Genomic DNA, 15,023 nt, shown 5'->3' with positions numbered 1-15,023 from the left:
ACTGCTCTGCTTCTGATTGGGCAATCTCTCTGTCACCCGCAGAGGATCAATCTGGAAGACCATGTGAAGGCAGCAACACCCTTCGAGCATGTATCAAGGGATACTATAGCCCCGTGGATCAAGGATTCCTCGGTTTCCAGGGAGGGTACCGTCCTGACAGATCCATTCCAGGAGACCCACACATGGCACAATGACAACGAGGGGAAGCTTCACGATGGGGGCCATCAAGGAGGTGGGATACCACCTAGCTGGGCTACCCGTCCCAAGCCTAGCACCTCTTGTGAGACTTGGAGTCCAGAGCCAACTACGAGTATTTTGCCGACGACTAGTTCACCAACGTCTACTACGAGTTGTTCATTTACAACTACTTCACCGGAAACAACCACAAGTACTACCTCTTCAACCTCTCCGATAATGACGTCATCCACAACGAGTTGTTCATCTCCGACAACTTCACCGGCAACAACCATAACAAGTACCACCTCGCCAGCCACGGCGACCACTTCTTCTACTTCACCTACGACAACCACTACCTCACCGACCACTACAACGACCACTTCGCCTACGACAACCACCACTACCACTACCACTTCCACTACTTCACCGACCACTACTACCACTACCACCACTTCAACCACCACTACCTCACCGACCACTACAACGACCACTTCGCCTACGACAACCACCACTACCACTACCACTTCCACTACTTCACCGACCACTACTACCACTACCACCACTTCAACCACCACCACCTCACCGACCACTACTACCTCCACCTCCACCACTTCACCAACTACAACTACCACCACCACCTCATCGACCACTACAACCACTACCACTACCACCACTTCAACCACCACCACCTCACCGACCACTACTACCTCCACCTCCACCACTTCACCAACTACAACTACCACCACCACCTCACCGACCACTACAACCACTACTTCTACCACTTCCACTACTTCACCAACAACAACCACAACCGCTTCAACCACCACCACCTCACCGACCACTACTACCACCTCCACCACCACCTCATTGACCACTACAACCACTACTTCTACTACCACTTCCACTACTTCACCGATCACTACTACCACTACCACCACTTCAACCACCACTACCTCACCGACCACTACAACCACTACCACTACCACTTCCACTACTTCACCGACCACTACTACCACTACCACCACTTCAACCACCACTACCTCACCGACCACTACAACGACCACTTCGCCTACGACAACCACCACTACCACTACCACTTCCACTACTTCACCAACAACAACCACTACTTCTACCACTTCCACTACTTCACCAACAACAACCACAACCGCTTCAACCACCACCACCTCACCGACCACTACAACCACTACCACTACCACTTCCACTACTTCACCGACCACTACTACCACTACCACCACTTCAACCACCACTACCTCACCGACCACTACAACCACTACTTCTACCACTTCCACTACTTCACCAACAACAACCACTACTTCTACTACCACTTCCACTACTTCACCGACCACTACTACCACTACCACCACTACTACCACTACCACCACTTCAACCACCACTACCTCACCGACCACTACTACCACTACTTCGCCTACGACAACCACCACTACCACTACCACTTCCACTACTTCACCAACAACAACCACTACTTCTACCACTTCCACTACTTCACCAACAACAACCACAACCGCTTCAACCACCACCACCTCACCGACCACTACAACCACTACCACTACCACTTCCACTACTTCACCGACCACTACTACCACTACCACCACTTCAACCACCACTACCTCACCGACCACTACAACCACTACTTCTACCACTTCCACTACTTCACCAACAACAACCACTACTTCTACTACCACTTCCACTACTTCACCGACCACTACTACCACTACCACCACTTCAACCACCACTACCTCACCGACCACTACAACGACCACTTCGCCTACGACAACCACCACTACCACTACCACTTCCACCACCTCACCGACCACTACAACCACTACTTCTACCACTTCCACTACTTCACCAACAACAACCACAACCGCTTCAACCACCACCACCTCACCGACCACTACTACCACCTCCACCACCACCTCACCGACCACTACAACCACTACTTCTACTACCACTTCCACTACTTCACCGACCACTACTACCACTACCACTACTACCACTACCACCACTTCACCTACTCCCACTCCAACAATAGATTATGGTACCTGCTCGGACCCGACCATTAAGTATGAGTATGGCCTAGATAATCGCAACGAGTGGGCCTACACCACCAATAACCAGAAAGACTTCCCATTCGGATCTTCACCTGACATTGCTACTCCGCAAGATCTCATTTGCAACCGTCTCAGGAGCCCTTGCAATGCGCCGCAGGCCACTATTGATCGATGCTATGCCGCGAAGGAGGCAACTGCTGGTCTCACTGGCCAGGAAGCGGCTGACCTATGGAACTCGCTAATGACTTAGGCTACTCTGGGTTTTACATGCTGGGTACTCGAACCCGATACAGGTTCGATACAGGGCAGCTGACCCAAAAGATCACGCGACTATGTAAAGTGATTCCTACATAAAAGTGTATTTACAGTTAGTCATCATGTCTACACAGATTGTCCAAAATTGCGGTTGTGTCATGTTTTAATAGTTTCTTATAATTTGATAAGTAATTGTAATGAACAGCGGAAAATATATATCTTACACGGCCATAATCATTTACCCATACTATGTACCAGCAACGTCTTGCAAAGGTGTTGGACGCTTCTAGAGCGATAGTAGAAGTTGGGTGCGTATACCCCTACTGTCGAATCGACCAGCCTCTTTGGAATCTTCCGGAAGAAATCGATGTCGGGTCCTACAGCCGGATCGCGGGCTACCTCGTCCAGGTTCAGGTTCATACGATAACGGTCGTAGTAACCGCCTTCAGGTACATCGACCTTCTGATCTCCAAACTCGACCTAGGTGGTCGGAGCCTTTGGGCGGCTACATAGTCAAAAAACAAAGAGGATCAGTTCGCGTCAAAATGAGGAGTAGTCCTGAGAATCATACGATATTGAGGTCGTATATCTTTCTAGCCGCAGGCCTACTGCATGGGTCATCATTGGACTGGGCAAGGCTCCCCAGGCTCCACAGATCATCGAACTCTCAGTGAAGACTAGCCGTGATCGCCCTGTCGGACAACCTTCCTGCATCGGCGTCACATTCCCCGAAGTAAAGCAGAAGGTAGACTCAGTGCCTCTTATTGAACCAAAAAATTAGAAAGCCACCTGGCTTAATGACTCCTTTTAGTATATCAACGGTGTTAACTCCTAGTACCATCAGCGGTTGAATTCTATCATTCGCCCCTCCGATCTGGGACCATCCGTTACCTTGAAAATTCCGGAGAGAGAGTCTGGGTGTACAGCTCCGAGGGAAATTGTTTGAAAACGGTTGTTATGCCCCAAAGGTTTTGATCGTTAGCTTCCCCCTTCGAAATGAGCAGTTGGCCCAGAAGTTTCCCAGATGAGATGTTACAATTGAGATCGCATGCTACATTGTATGCTGAGTCTGACGCAAGAACGGATAATTTGCAATGCTAGTAATGTCAAGTCATTTCCGGAAGATCGAATATTACACACTCTCACAGCGAGGCTGGCTAGATTGACGGACCGACTAGTTCTCGCGCCTTTTTGGCGCCAACGAAAGTATGACGTGAGATAAGATCGGGGTGACAAACTATTCGAGACAAGATAACCGGTCTATACCTCAATCGGTCACTATCTGTTAAACTAGCTAACGTAATTCACCACCGAGCGGATCATCCCGGTCGGCCGGATCACCCCAACCAAAACGCTTTAATTAATTAGACCATCTTTCTTCCACCAACCACCATGCCACCAATTCGCTCCCAAAATCGTCAAAAATTGACACAACAAGAAGGCAATATCTTACTTGCTATCCAGGCTATCAAAAAGCAGGAAAATTTGTCAATTCGCAAAGCAGCATGCATATATAATATCCTATATACAACGTTATACGCGCGTCTTCACGGACGTCAAAACCGCGTCGAATTACGCGTAAATTCGTTTAAATTGACTGAAATTGAGGAGAATTCGCTTAAGAATTAGGTGATTTCTATGGATATACGTGGAGTAGCACCACGACCTTCTATGGTGTAAGAAATGGCTAATCTCTTACTCGCGACACGTAGAATAACCCCGATCTAAACCGTCGGCAAAAATTGGGTTATAAAATATATTAAACGACACCTAGAACTCGATATAAGGTTCTCTAGACGCTATGATTATAAGCGGGCAAAGTGCGAGGACCTAAGAATCATTATGGAATGGTTCGACCTGGTTCAAAAGACGATCCTTAAGTATGGTATTTAGCAAGATGATATCTATAACTTTGATGAGACAGGCTTCGCGATGGGCTTAACCGCGACCACAAAAGTCGTTATAAGAGTAGAATATTATGGTCGACGCTCTCTTTTATAGCCTAGAAATCGTGAATAGGTGACCTCGATTAAGTGTATAGGCGCGTCTAGATATAGCCTTCCTCTAATGGTTATCTTTAAGGGTAAAATACTTATTAGAGGCTAGGCTGAAAATTTAATACTTCTAGACGACTAGCAATTCCAGGTTAGTCTAAATAGATAGACCTTAGACGAAATTGGACTTTGCTGGCTTAAAAAGGTCTTTCTTCTATCGACTTTCTTAAGGTTAAAGGGGATATATCGACTTCTAGTTCTAGATGGTTATGGAAGCCATCTAACTCCAAAATTCGACGAAATTTGCTCTCAAAATTATGTGATTCTAATCTACATGCCAGCGCACTCATCACATCTTTTATAACCGCTCGACGTGGGTTGTTTTGCGGTCTTAAAGCGCGCGTATAGGAAGTGCGTCGAGGATATGATGCGGCGTGGTTAGAACCATATCGATAAGATAGACTTTCTTAACGCTTTTCCGACCACTCGAATCGAAGCTTTTAAAGCAGAAACGATCAAGAATAGCTTCTCGGCAACTAGTTTAGTTCCATATAACCTAGATCGAGTTATTTCAAAGCTTGATATCCAGCTCCGGACACCTATACCACCACCATCTCAAGGAAGCCAAAGTAGTGGCGCGTGGGAGCCTAAGACGCCATCGAATTATAAGCAGCTCTAGAAGCAAGCTTCTTCGATTAAAAAGCTCTTAAAACAGCGCTCTAAGAGCCCACCAAGCCTAGTGAATTCCGCTATAGACCAGGTGCTTAAAGCGTGCCAAATCACGATGCAATCAACGGCTTTTCTAGCTCGAGAAAACGAGCTCTTACGCGCTAGTCACGAGAAAATCAAGCAAAAAAAGGCACTTTCTAAGCTCCAGATAGCAGCTCCAGAAGGCCTCTCTATCGCTGAGCTTAGAAAATTAGCTCAAAATGATAGAAATACTCGATTTCAAGCTCCATTCGACCAGCCAACCGGTCAACCAGAAGCACAAGAACGACGATCTAGGGCGCCACCAAAATGCTCGAATTGTGGTATCCAGGGTCATAAGAGAACGCATTGTCCAAATTTGATTAAATAGCTTAGATACTTAATATTACGTTGTTTTGGTTGAATTATACTGGTTTAATTATCATAATTTGGTTGGGGTGATCCGGCCGACCGGGATGATCCGCTCGGTGGTGAATTACGTTAGTGGCATGAATGACGTAATGAATGATGAGAGCACATCCAACACTTATACTTTGGCTGCCACACTATATATAACTTATATTCCTGTCTGTGGCATTAATGACATAATGAATGATGAGAGCACATCCAACACATATACTTTGGCTGCCACACTATATGTAACTTATATTCCTGTCTGTGGCATGAATGACGTAATGAATGATGAGAGCACATCCAACACTTATACTTTGGCTGCCACACTATATATAACTTATATCTCTGTCTCTATTATACGCACCAAATCTCTTCCCGAGCACATTTTTTTGAAGTTTGAAACCATACGTTTTACCGATTATTGAGCAAGCTTCACCTAATCATGCCGCATCTAAAACTTAGAGATGGAGCCGAGCTCTTCTACAAGGACTGGGGCAACCCCGAAGGCGCTATTGTCACCTTCTCTCACGGTTGGCCACTGAGCAGTGACAATTGGGAAAGCCAAATGGTTTATCTAGCCGACCACGGCTACCGTGTCATCGCGCACGATCGGCGTGGACATGGACGATCTACTCAGACCTGGTATGGAAATAATATGGACACCTTTGTCGACGACCTCGATGAGCTTTTTACACACCTAAAAGTCAATGACGCAGTCATGGTTGGCCATTCCCATGGAGGGGGGAGGCCACCCATTACCTTGGAAAGCACGGCACAAGTCGTTTTAAGAAAGCCGTTCTTGTCGGCGCTGTGCCTCCGCAGATGGTGAAGACCAGTGCCAATCCTGAGGGAACTGATAAGTCAGTTTTCGATTCGTTCCGAGAGGCAATGCGTAAAGACCGTGCGCAGTTCTTCTTGGATGTCCCCAGCGGACCATTCTTTGGTTTCAACCGACCTGGTGTTCAGAAAAGCGAAGGGCAGATTCGGAGCTGGTGGCAGCAGGGGATGAATACCAGTTTCAAATCAGCGTATGACTCAATCAAAGACTTCTCTGAGACCGATTTCTCGGAGGATCTGAAAAAGATAAACATTCCTGTACTGGTCCTCCATGGGGATGATGATCAAGTTGTTCCCATTGAGGCAGCTGGACTGAAGTCGGCAAAACTTCTGCCTCAAGGCAAGCTGAAGATTTACAAGGGCGGATCACATGCGATTCACAATATCAATGTTGATGAAGTCAACAAAGATTTATTTGACTTTATTAAGTCGTGAGTTCAATGCCTTTGTTCGGACACTTCTTGTTTGTTACTTTTGACAAAGAAAATATACAAATATGAGAGATGGCTTAATCATTTGGATGAGCTGCAATTTCAAGCTAGTCAGGAGTAAGAAGTGTGAAATAGTGAATATTCATTTTTATTTACCCATGAAAACGATATGTACGGATGAAAGCATGTTTCAAGGGGTTTAGAATCTTTCTCGGATATTGAAATAGCACATGGTAGTGAAGATATCTGGTTAGAGAGGCACAGCGACTTTCATTGCCCGCCGCGTATCTCAAGTCCAGAGCGAAAAGCGCTAAAATACAAGGCGAGCGTCGTGATACGGAGAGCCTGTCAGCATCTCCCAAACTTCGTCAAAATGGAACATTAGCGCGCTCAATCTCGCACACATTTCAGGACAGTGAGAAGCAGTCGCCATATAGCCTAACAGAGGAAGTTATAGGATTCTATCTAGTGTTGGATCTGGCTCTAGTATTGGACCAGCCGTCGGTCGTTATCTCTATACTGTAGTGGTTAAATGCACTCGACCCCCAATGCATTTCTTGACATCCTGATTGGCCCGTTCTGCGTGTACCCGTCGCTGGTGGTGCGTGTCCTTTTAGCCCGCATCCCGCCCCGTCAAAAATCTGTGAGGTCTTTAATTATAGGGAGTTCCAATGAGATTTTATTCCCTAGGAATAAGTAAAAGAATAATATAAATCTGATGGAAAAGACAAGAAGCTTACAAACACTAAACCTGAGAATACTTCTAGAGATTCAATATATAATCGATGGTGAATACTTTAACATATATCACAAATCATGAACCTTAAAAAGTACGGATATTGAATATGTATATCTAATTTATCATTGATCTCTGACATTAATAAAGGGTGGGAGTTAAAGCCAAACCCATAATACTTCAGGCAACCTTATAAGTTTAGGGTATTTAGCCAACGTTAATCTCCATGGAAAAAAAAAGATCTTACATTCATACCCTAATCTACACGTCACGAGGTTAAGCTCAGCCTCATTTTCAGGGGCTTCGTTCCATCACATTGACAAGCTAACCAGCCTTTAACCCCTATCTTATAAAACTTCCCTAGTTCAATAGTTCCAAATCTACGATATATTCCTCTGCTATCTAGCACTTTTTAGTTCTCTTCTTCTACCTATTTCTTACTCCTACCCTACCACTATGGACTTGATTGCAGAATTCTTTACTTATAACACCACTTATCGGTTCTGGATCTGCAAGACATGCCAATATGTAGTGGATGCTAAAACAATTATCACCCATCTAGCCTTAAAGCATAAGCGTTCTTCTTCTGCTCGTACTAAGGCACAGCGGGCGGTGATCCATAGTGAAGCCGTCAAGGCTGACACGTGGAGTTCAGACACTGAGCCTTTTATCCGACCATACCTAAGCTCCCGACCAATCCCTGGACTACAGGTCCATTGTGGCTACTGCTGTCCAGTCGAAAGCTGTCAATATGCGGCTCGCACAGTTCGCACTATGAGGAACCATCGTATAACGACTCATCGTACCTCTGAATAAGGTGGTTCGGTTGCTCGCCGTGGAAGGCGAAGAGCCAACCAGAAAATAGATCCTTTAACGGTCCCATACCCTGTGTACTGCCAGCGATTAGCTCCATTTGGGACATATAGTTACTACTTCGTTGTCACGCCAGATCTAGAGGAGCTACTAGAAACGCGGACACTGGTACCAGAAATTGACGAAGCTACATTTATCCAAGCTCAGGTGGGGTTCGCGCTCCTCCGCTCTGATGAGATTGCCGATGCAGAGGATCGGATTGCCCTAACTGAAAATGACGTGACAGAGGCTTCTCCATGGCTTGAGCTCACCCGATGGCCCGAGTACATCCGAGGGCATGGATTCTTTGACGTCGCCAAGCTCGCATACCTACCAGACTTTGTGATGGAGCCAATCCTTGTCGCTATGGAGCGCAGCGTGAAAAGACTAGTCAATCGAGCATTTGAGTCGATCTCCTCCCATCGTATTAATGAGTTCGATCAAGTCCGCATCAACAGCTTTGTTCAGAAGCCTGCTATCTGGGAGCGTCCGATTCAAATCAAGCTACGCCCTAAAACCTATAATAGCTACTGCCAGATCTGGGTCCGTCTTCTAAGCTTCGCGTATCGCACAAGTCAGCCTGACCAGCCGATCCAGCTTCGCCACCAGTTTACAACGTCGCAGTTAAGCGCCATCGATGACGTTCAATCCTCCTGCCAGAGGCTTCTCCAGGAAGAACAACATGTTTCCACGCAAAATACTACAATTGGTTCTACTACGCCCCAGTCCTACAGTCAGACTTAAACGCCGGCGAGCGTGGCTCTAGAGGACCTAGACCGAGCCTGCCTTAACCTCTCGATTGCACTTCTCGACCATGAAATCCGGGGTGACCTTTTTAAGAGTCCACTAGTAGCATTCATGGCGGCTCTCGGGATCGATAGTAAGAACCAAACCTACCACGATCCCGCTAGCTATACAACGCATCTTTCCGCTTTGGTCAAAATCTCACAGATGTTGGTCGCATAACGTGCGGTTAATCTTGCCGATAGTCATTAAGTAAAGCACCCAGGAGATGCGCTTGAAGAAATGCGAGCCCGTTTCCTGATGTATGGTGTTCGATACCCATTCAGCTGGATCACACGACTCCGGACCTACGGCAAACGGATCCAAAATACGTCTACTAGTCTTGGGTTTCTTGTTTGGAGTGATGATCACCAGACGCTACACTACCGCGACCTCTAACTCACTATGGATTCACTTACTAAATTCATCCGCACCTAGGTCGAGCTTGCATAATATGAGCTTGAGTGGCTGTTCCTATTAGATGAAGACGAATCACGAGCTGACTAAATACCTGAACTACTGCTGCATTAGCTTAGTGACGATCCAGTCAATAACCAACGGGGCTGGAATTTTCTCCGACATAAGAAGAACCGCCAGCTTCTTCCTACCACTGGCGAACGTTAGATGCTAGATCGTATTTTGACGACTGAGTCGCTTTGGAAGGACTTCATTACGGTCCGGCCAGCGGTCTAGCACGAGCGTGATACCGATATCAAGTGGAATATAGGACTGCTAGAGGCATACCTTGACTGGGTTGATGAGTTCCTGCAGCGGATTTTACTACTGGTCCATATGACTAGCGGCTAACCCGCACGCGCGACCGAGCTGGTGTCTATCCGGCATTGCAATACTCTAGAAGGGCGGCATCGGAATATCTTTATTGAACATGGGCTTGTTTGCATTGTCACTAGCTACCATAAGTCCTAGAGCACGACGAATTCTATCAAGATCATCTACCGTTACCTCCCGCAAGTCGTGAGCGAGCTTGTGGTCTACTATCTATGGCTGATCTAGCCGTTTACTGAGTAAGCTGATATGTTTGCCCGCTAAAGCGACCGTCGCACTCGATCCACATTCTTCTGGCCTAGGATTAAGGGGCATTGGGATGCTGCATGTCTCGGAGTCATCATGCGATCGCAAGGTGAGGCATACCTACACACCAAGCTTAATGTGCTTACCTAGCGCCATGCTGCAATTGGTATTTCCTAGGTCCACCTTAAATGTGGTGGATTCCGGCGTGACTATGGACTCGATGACCCAACTGTGGATAAACAGGCCGCGCATGGGTCATGGGTGGCTGGGACTGTCTATGCACGTGGTCTCAAAGAGGCACCAGGGGCGATAGAGGGTAAGCGGATGCGATTCCGGGGAATTAGTCTAGAGTGGCATAAGTTCCTAGGGTTCGAGGCGCCAGTGGCACGTAAACGGCGATATAGCCAGATTGGAAATGGTGATGAGGAACAAGCATGGAAACACCGGCAGGAGTATATTACTATCGCCATAAGCGATGACGAATAGTTATATATTCCCACAGTAAGGGGTGAAGGATATGCATAGCAAGATAGGTAGGGTGTAGGGTCATTTTTAAAAACGCATTTCGAAGAAAGTTATTATGAAGAAAGCCATCTTGAAGTTAAGAATGTATTTTAAATTAAGTCAATTTAGTGGAGTAATACAACGCAGAGAGCTGAAAGTAACTTGGCCTGCCTGGTAGCCTAACTAAATTAATACTCAGGTGACTTTTCTGCTAAAAGTGACTATTAATCTGATCGACAATCTTGTCTATATACTCCGTAGGTTGTACAGTATACATATTAAAGATTCGATCTCTCGTGAGGGGAAATCTCTGGCAGTATAGGGTCGCACTGTAGTTCTTCTAATAAGAATGAATGAATCTTCGGACTTCCCTTTCTATTGGGCAATCTACATTGACGTATAGTACTTTAATCGGATAATTCGATAACACTGGGCCGGATAACGTACTGTATCTATCGTGGCCTATTTACTTCGTTCTCCTATCTTCAGTGTATACCTAAGGAAGTTATATCAACAAAATAGCGTCAAAGGAAGCTACCGATTTAGGAAGAACGTTGCGGTAGAGAATATTCAGCGTAGGCTGGTCAGTCTCTACTACACTTATTTTCGAAATCGGCTTAACTAATACACTCTGAGAACTCTTTCCCGACCCCACCGCCAAGACCTTAGCGCGGATAAAATATTAAGTAACCTACATTAAAATGAGAGGCGATGGCAAAATGCTTTTGGTATGATCTTGCATCTTGCCACAGGAAATTAAGTTCTATGCCTTGGTTTCTGAACTATAAACCTTTAGCGGCAACTATGAGTTTTATGGAGGAGAGTATAGTGTTACTCTACTCTGTGATCCCATGTAGAGCACGCTGTACGAATAGAAGTCTTAGCGATTATTTCCCTTTCGTAATGACAAATAGATGAACCTTGGAAAAGTGGCTTATCATATTTCCGCACGTAGTGTAACGTTAATGCATATCAACGATATGTTATAATACTTATCTAGCCTAACCTAGGTTGACGTAATAATTCTTACGTATAGTACTCTTCTTATGCCCATCATGTAGCTCTTCCCTCTGCCCTTCTAATACCTAGGTCTATAATTCAATATTGATGATATCACGGGGTTTGCTGATATGAAGCCATCCCCACCTTTAGTATACCGCCTGAACTAACTCCGTTCCGAAACGGCGGTCTTCCTGTTGAAGGTCGAGGATTGAATAGGGTCCTTAGCTGGATAGTCACACTATATATGAAACCCTATCCTTAGGTTACACAAGCTACTCTCTCTCTCGCTCTCTCTACTTCTCCTCGTATTTAATTCCAAAACGACCTTATCTATAAAAGTGTCTTAGATATAGTCTCGTGTAGATTCCTCGTGAATCTGTCCTGCCAGAATTTGACTTGGTTGATTTACTCTTTCTTACCAGATTGTTAGGCTTCTACCACATAAGTAAGTACCTACTTGCAGGGCAGAGGGCCTATCAATCAGGTAGAAGAAAACTACCGAGTCTTATTAAGTCCAAGTCTGTTTCTTTAGGACCCCTCAAGAACCTCTCCTTCTTAAGTTACTTAATATACGCTCTGCTTGATAGACATCGCCAAAACCTGAAAATGGGCCTAGAGTCGGGCCTAAAGCCCAACCTTGCATAAAACTGGTCTTGGCGCTCATAAATCTGCTGACTAATGTAGAAAAATGCTTAAAAAGACTGTATATTTTGATTTTTTACTCAAATTAGTAAATGTTTGCACTGTCTGTAGACTAGTGGGCCCCCAATGGGCCCCAACAATGGGCCGAGCATCGGGCCCAAAACCTAACCCATTTATGGGTTGGGTTGGGTTGGGTTGGGTTGGGTTAGGCTTTGGGCTTTGGGCTTTGTGGGTTTTGGCGATGTCTACTCCTTGATGGCTTCCTACCCGGCGGGCAGGGTACATGGTAGTAGATACAAGCTAACTCAGCTGAAGTCTGATCTTGTGTGACATGAAAGAGGAGTAATACGAGGATGTGTGTTCGGGCCGGCCTCTCCGTGGAGACTCTATCGAGAGACTGCCGATCCCTAGCCGATCTAGCGGTTTTAGAGAAGAAGTAAAAGTAGTAAGGGAAGGGAACAGGGAACTTATAACACGCGTGTAGCGTTCCTATCTAGATGCGCCATCGGGCGGGTTGCGACTCACCGCCGAAAGGCCACCACCTTTTTGGCAGAAACCTGACTGGGCCACGTAGCAAAAAGGCTACGGCATAGGAATCACCTCATGGGAGAGATATCGTAATAATAAGCTAATTGATATATAATATCTGAACCAAGTTTAGAGAGTTTGTAATCTGAACTAGTAGTAAAAAATAATATAAAATAAAAGAGAGAAAGAAGAGCAGCAATACCATAGCGAACGTAGCATATAGTGGGGCTAGACAGAGTAGTTCAAAGTTACTGGGTCGCTCCGCCGATCGAGATCTGGAAGCATTATCCCATATTTTCCTTTAATAGGGGGTAATCGACGATCTGTCGATCTGGTCCGCATCCGCCACATTCTAGCTGGCGGCGCGGCTGAAGGCCATATTAGTTCTACGCAATCTGCCCCGAATAGGCTTATCACTTTCAATAGTTTTCCCATTAGCATTCTAATAATTGGCTAAACTGTAAATAACATGCACTCTCTCCAATAGTCTCGTCTAGAATCAATTCTTTGACATAGGTCTGATGTATATAACTAGTCAAAAGCCCACGATTTCACCTAGTACTAACAACTTCGTCCGCAAACAATAACAATCCTGCCTTCTAACCTAGGCCCGCAGTCATGAAACTGTCGAAAAATGCCGTACTGTCTATTCTTTTGTAGGTCTCTTTCGCCCTCTAGCGTCAGGATGAACCACATCTATTTCATTTTCAATTAATTATTTTTGACAGGCTTCTGACCGCAAACGTAGCGGCCACATTTCAAATAGTCTGTGCCACAGACTCTAATGGCGACTACTACGTCACACCTAATGGGAACTGCGGTCTTCGTGATGAGGACGATCATACTCCTCCAGCACAAAGTTTCAACATTGATAGCACAGGAAATGTCGTGAGGGCGTAGGATGTCATGTCGTACGTTTCGCTGGGACGAGGATGATCACCTGTCTTGCTAATGCTACACTTAGTAGAAGGCTATTGACAGAATGTGGCTTCGGAGTTGGGGGTTTACCTATATTAGATATGTCTTGGCATGGGTTTTCCCCATTCTGTATGGTTTTCCCCATGTCTTCATGCAAATGCAGAGGCTATAAATATGATATAAGTTACTAAGACAAACTTAAGCGGCAAGTTCGTTGTTTGCTCAGTATTATACTAGCCCGTGCTATCCGACTATCTCGTGTAAGGGTAGATAATTTATCTAAGAGCCCATAAGGGCGGAAGGTCAGATCTAACCCATAGGGGTAAATCCATTGGACACCGATGGATTTAGGGTGAGCGGCTCTAGTATGGGGAAATAAAAGTGGGTCGGGGTCCAATGGATTTAAGCTTCATGACACCGATGGATTTACATTCTGCCCTCCGGGGCAGCTCATATTTTTATATGTTTGGCAACACCCTCCGTTTTATGCCCAGAACGAATTTTAAAGCATTCCCACCACCAAAAAAGGTGTTTTCAGGGGTTCAAAGTTGACCAGTTTTTTTGATGGGGTGCCAACCCCGCCCGCCCGTGATGCATCACAGTATGACAACCACCACCACAGACCCAATAGGGTTTATATCATAACAAGGATTATTCGAGGTGAAAATTCAGGGGGTGATTCATTTCATTTCATTCATGTTCCCATTTTCATTCCAAGGCCAATTAACCAAGTTCCAGCGATCCAGTTTTCCAATTATCCAGAATCCGCCCATATATTCCAGGATATATATTTCCATTTCCAGCATATCCCATACTACCCCTAACGCCAGCGAGTTTTTTTCCACCAACGTCGAATTTCAGGTCGTGATTTACCGTAAATGTGAGTATGCCGTCCGAAAAGAGAACATCACTAACCATTGGTCCAAGGAGCATTAATAGTCCCCTAGTAGCCACCGAGGCCGGCCTAAACCATCCGAGATTGCAGGCATCCAGGCCGAGATCGACAGCAATAGTACACATATTTCATGCCAGCGGATTTTCAAGCACGGGGCCGGTTCCCATTTTATTACAGTCCACCCGTCAACCACCCAACCAGATCCCATACCACCCGCCGACACCGTTAAGCAGTTAGGGTGGT

At 45.8% G+C, this 15,023-nt stretch overlaps 6 protein-coding genes across 6 annotated transcripts; all 6 read left to right on the top strand.

The window, feature by feature from the left end:
- Positions 1-190: 190 nt before the first annotated feature.
- N7484_010290 (uncharacterized protein) lies at positions 191-2,282 on the top strand (the record flags this gene model as incomplete). The annotated part of the gene is made up of 2 exons (XM_057120677.1): positions 191-280; positions 330-2,282. 2 exons carry the CDS (start codon positions 191-193, stop codon positions 2,280-2,282), a joined length of 2,043 nt encoding a protein of 680 aa, XP_056966431.1.
- Positions 2,283-2,284: 2 nt separating this feature from the next.
- On the top strand, positions 2,285-2,520 carry N7484_010289 (uncharacterized protein; the record flags this gene model as incomplete). The annotated part of the gene is given in 2 exon segments (XM_057120676.1): positions 2,285-2,288; positions 2,300-2,520. The coding sequence occupies 2 exon segments, from the start codon at positions 2,285-2,287 to the stop codon at positions 2,518-2,520; spliced, it is 225 nt and encodes a 74-aa protein (XP_056966430.1).
- A 3,542-nt stretch (positions 2,521-6,062) lies between these two features.
- Positions 6,063-6,892, top strand: N7484_010288 (alpha/beta fold hydrolase; the record flags this gene model as incomplete). Its single annotated transcript, XM_057120675.1, has 2 exons — positions 6,063-6,262; positions 6,337-6,892. 2 exons carry the CDS (start codon positions 6,063-6,065, stop codon positions 6,890-6,892), a joined length of 756 nt encoding a protein of 251 aa, XP_056966429.1.
- Positions 6,893-8,080: 1,188 nt separating this feature from the next.
- N7484_010287 (uncharacterized protein) lies at positions 8,081-9,220 on the top strand (the record flags this gene model as incomplete). The annotated part of the gene is made up of 2 exons (XM_057120674.1): positions 8,081-8,411; positions 8,442-9,220. 2 exons carry the CDS (start codon positions 8,081-8,083, stop codon positions 9,218-9,220), a joined length of 1,110 nt encoding a protein of 369 aa, XP_056966428.1.
- Positions 9,221-10,445: 1,225 nt separating this feature from the next.
- Positions 10,446-10,777, top strand: N7484_010286 (uncharacterized protein; the record flags this gene model as incomplete). Its single annotated transcript, XM_057120673.1, is given in 2 exon segments — positions 10,446-10,457; positions 10,469-10,777. The coding sequence occupies 2 exon segments, from the start codon at positions 10,446-10,448 to the stop codon at positions 10,775-10,777; spliced, it is 321 nt and encodes a 106-aa protein (XP_056966427.1).
- A 2,808-nt stretch (positions 10,778-13,585) lies between these two features.
- On the top strand, positions 13,586-13,867 carry N7484_010285 (uncharacterized protein; the record flags this gene model as incomplete). Its single annotated transcript, XM_057120672.1, has 2 exons — positions 13,586-13,623; positions 13,696-13,867. The coding sequence occupies 2 exons, from the start codon at positions 13,586-13,588 to the stop codon at positions 13,865-13,867; spliced, it is 210 nt and encodes a 69-aa protein (XP_056966426.1).
- Positions 13,868-15,023: the final 1,156 nt, after the last annotated feature.

This window comes from Penicillium longicatenatum, assembly GCF_028827895.1.
Source record: "Penicillium longicatenatum strain IBT 33135 chromosome Unknown contig_7_segment0_segment0, whole genome shotgun sequence".
Taxonomy (NCBI): Eukaryota; Fungi; Ascomycota; class Eurotiomycetes; order Eurotiales; family Aspergillaceae; genus Penicillium; species Penicillium longicatenatum.
This window is presented reverse-complemented; position numbering and strand designations above follow the sequence as displayed.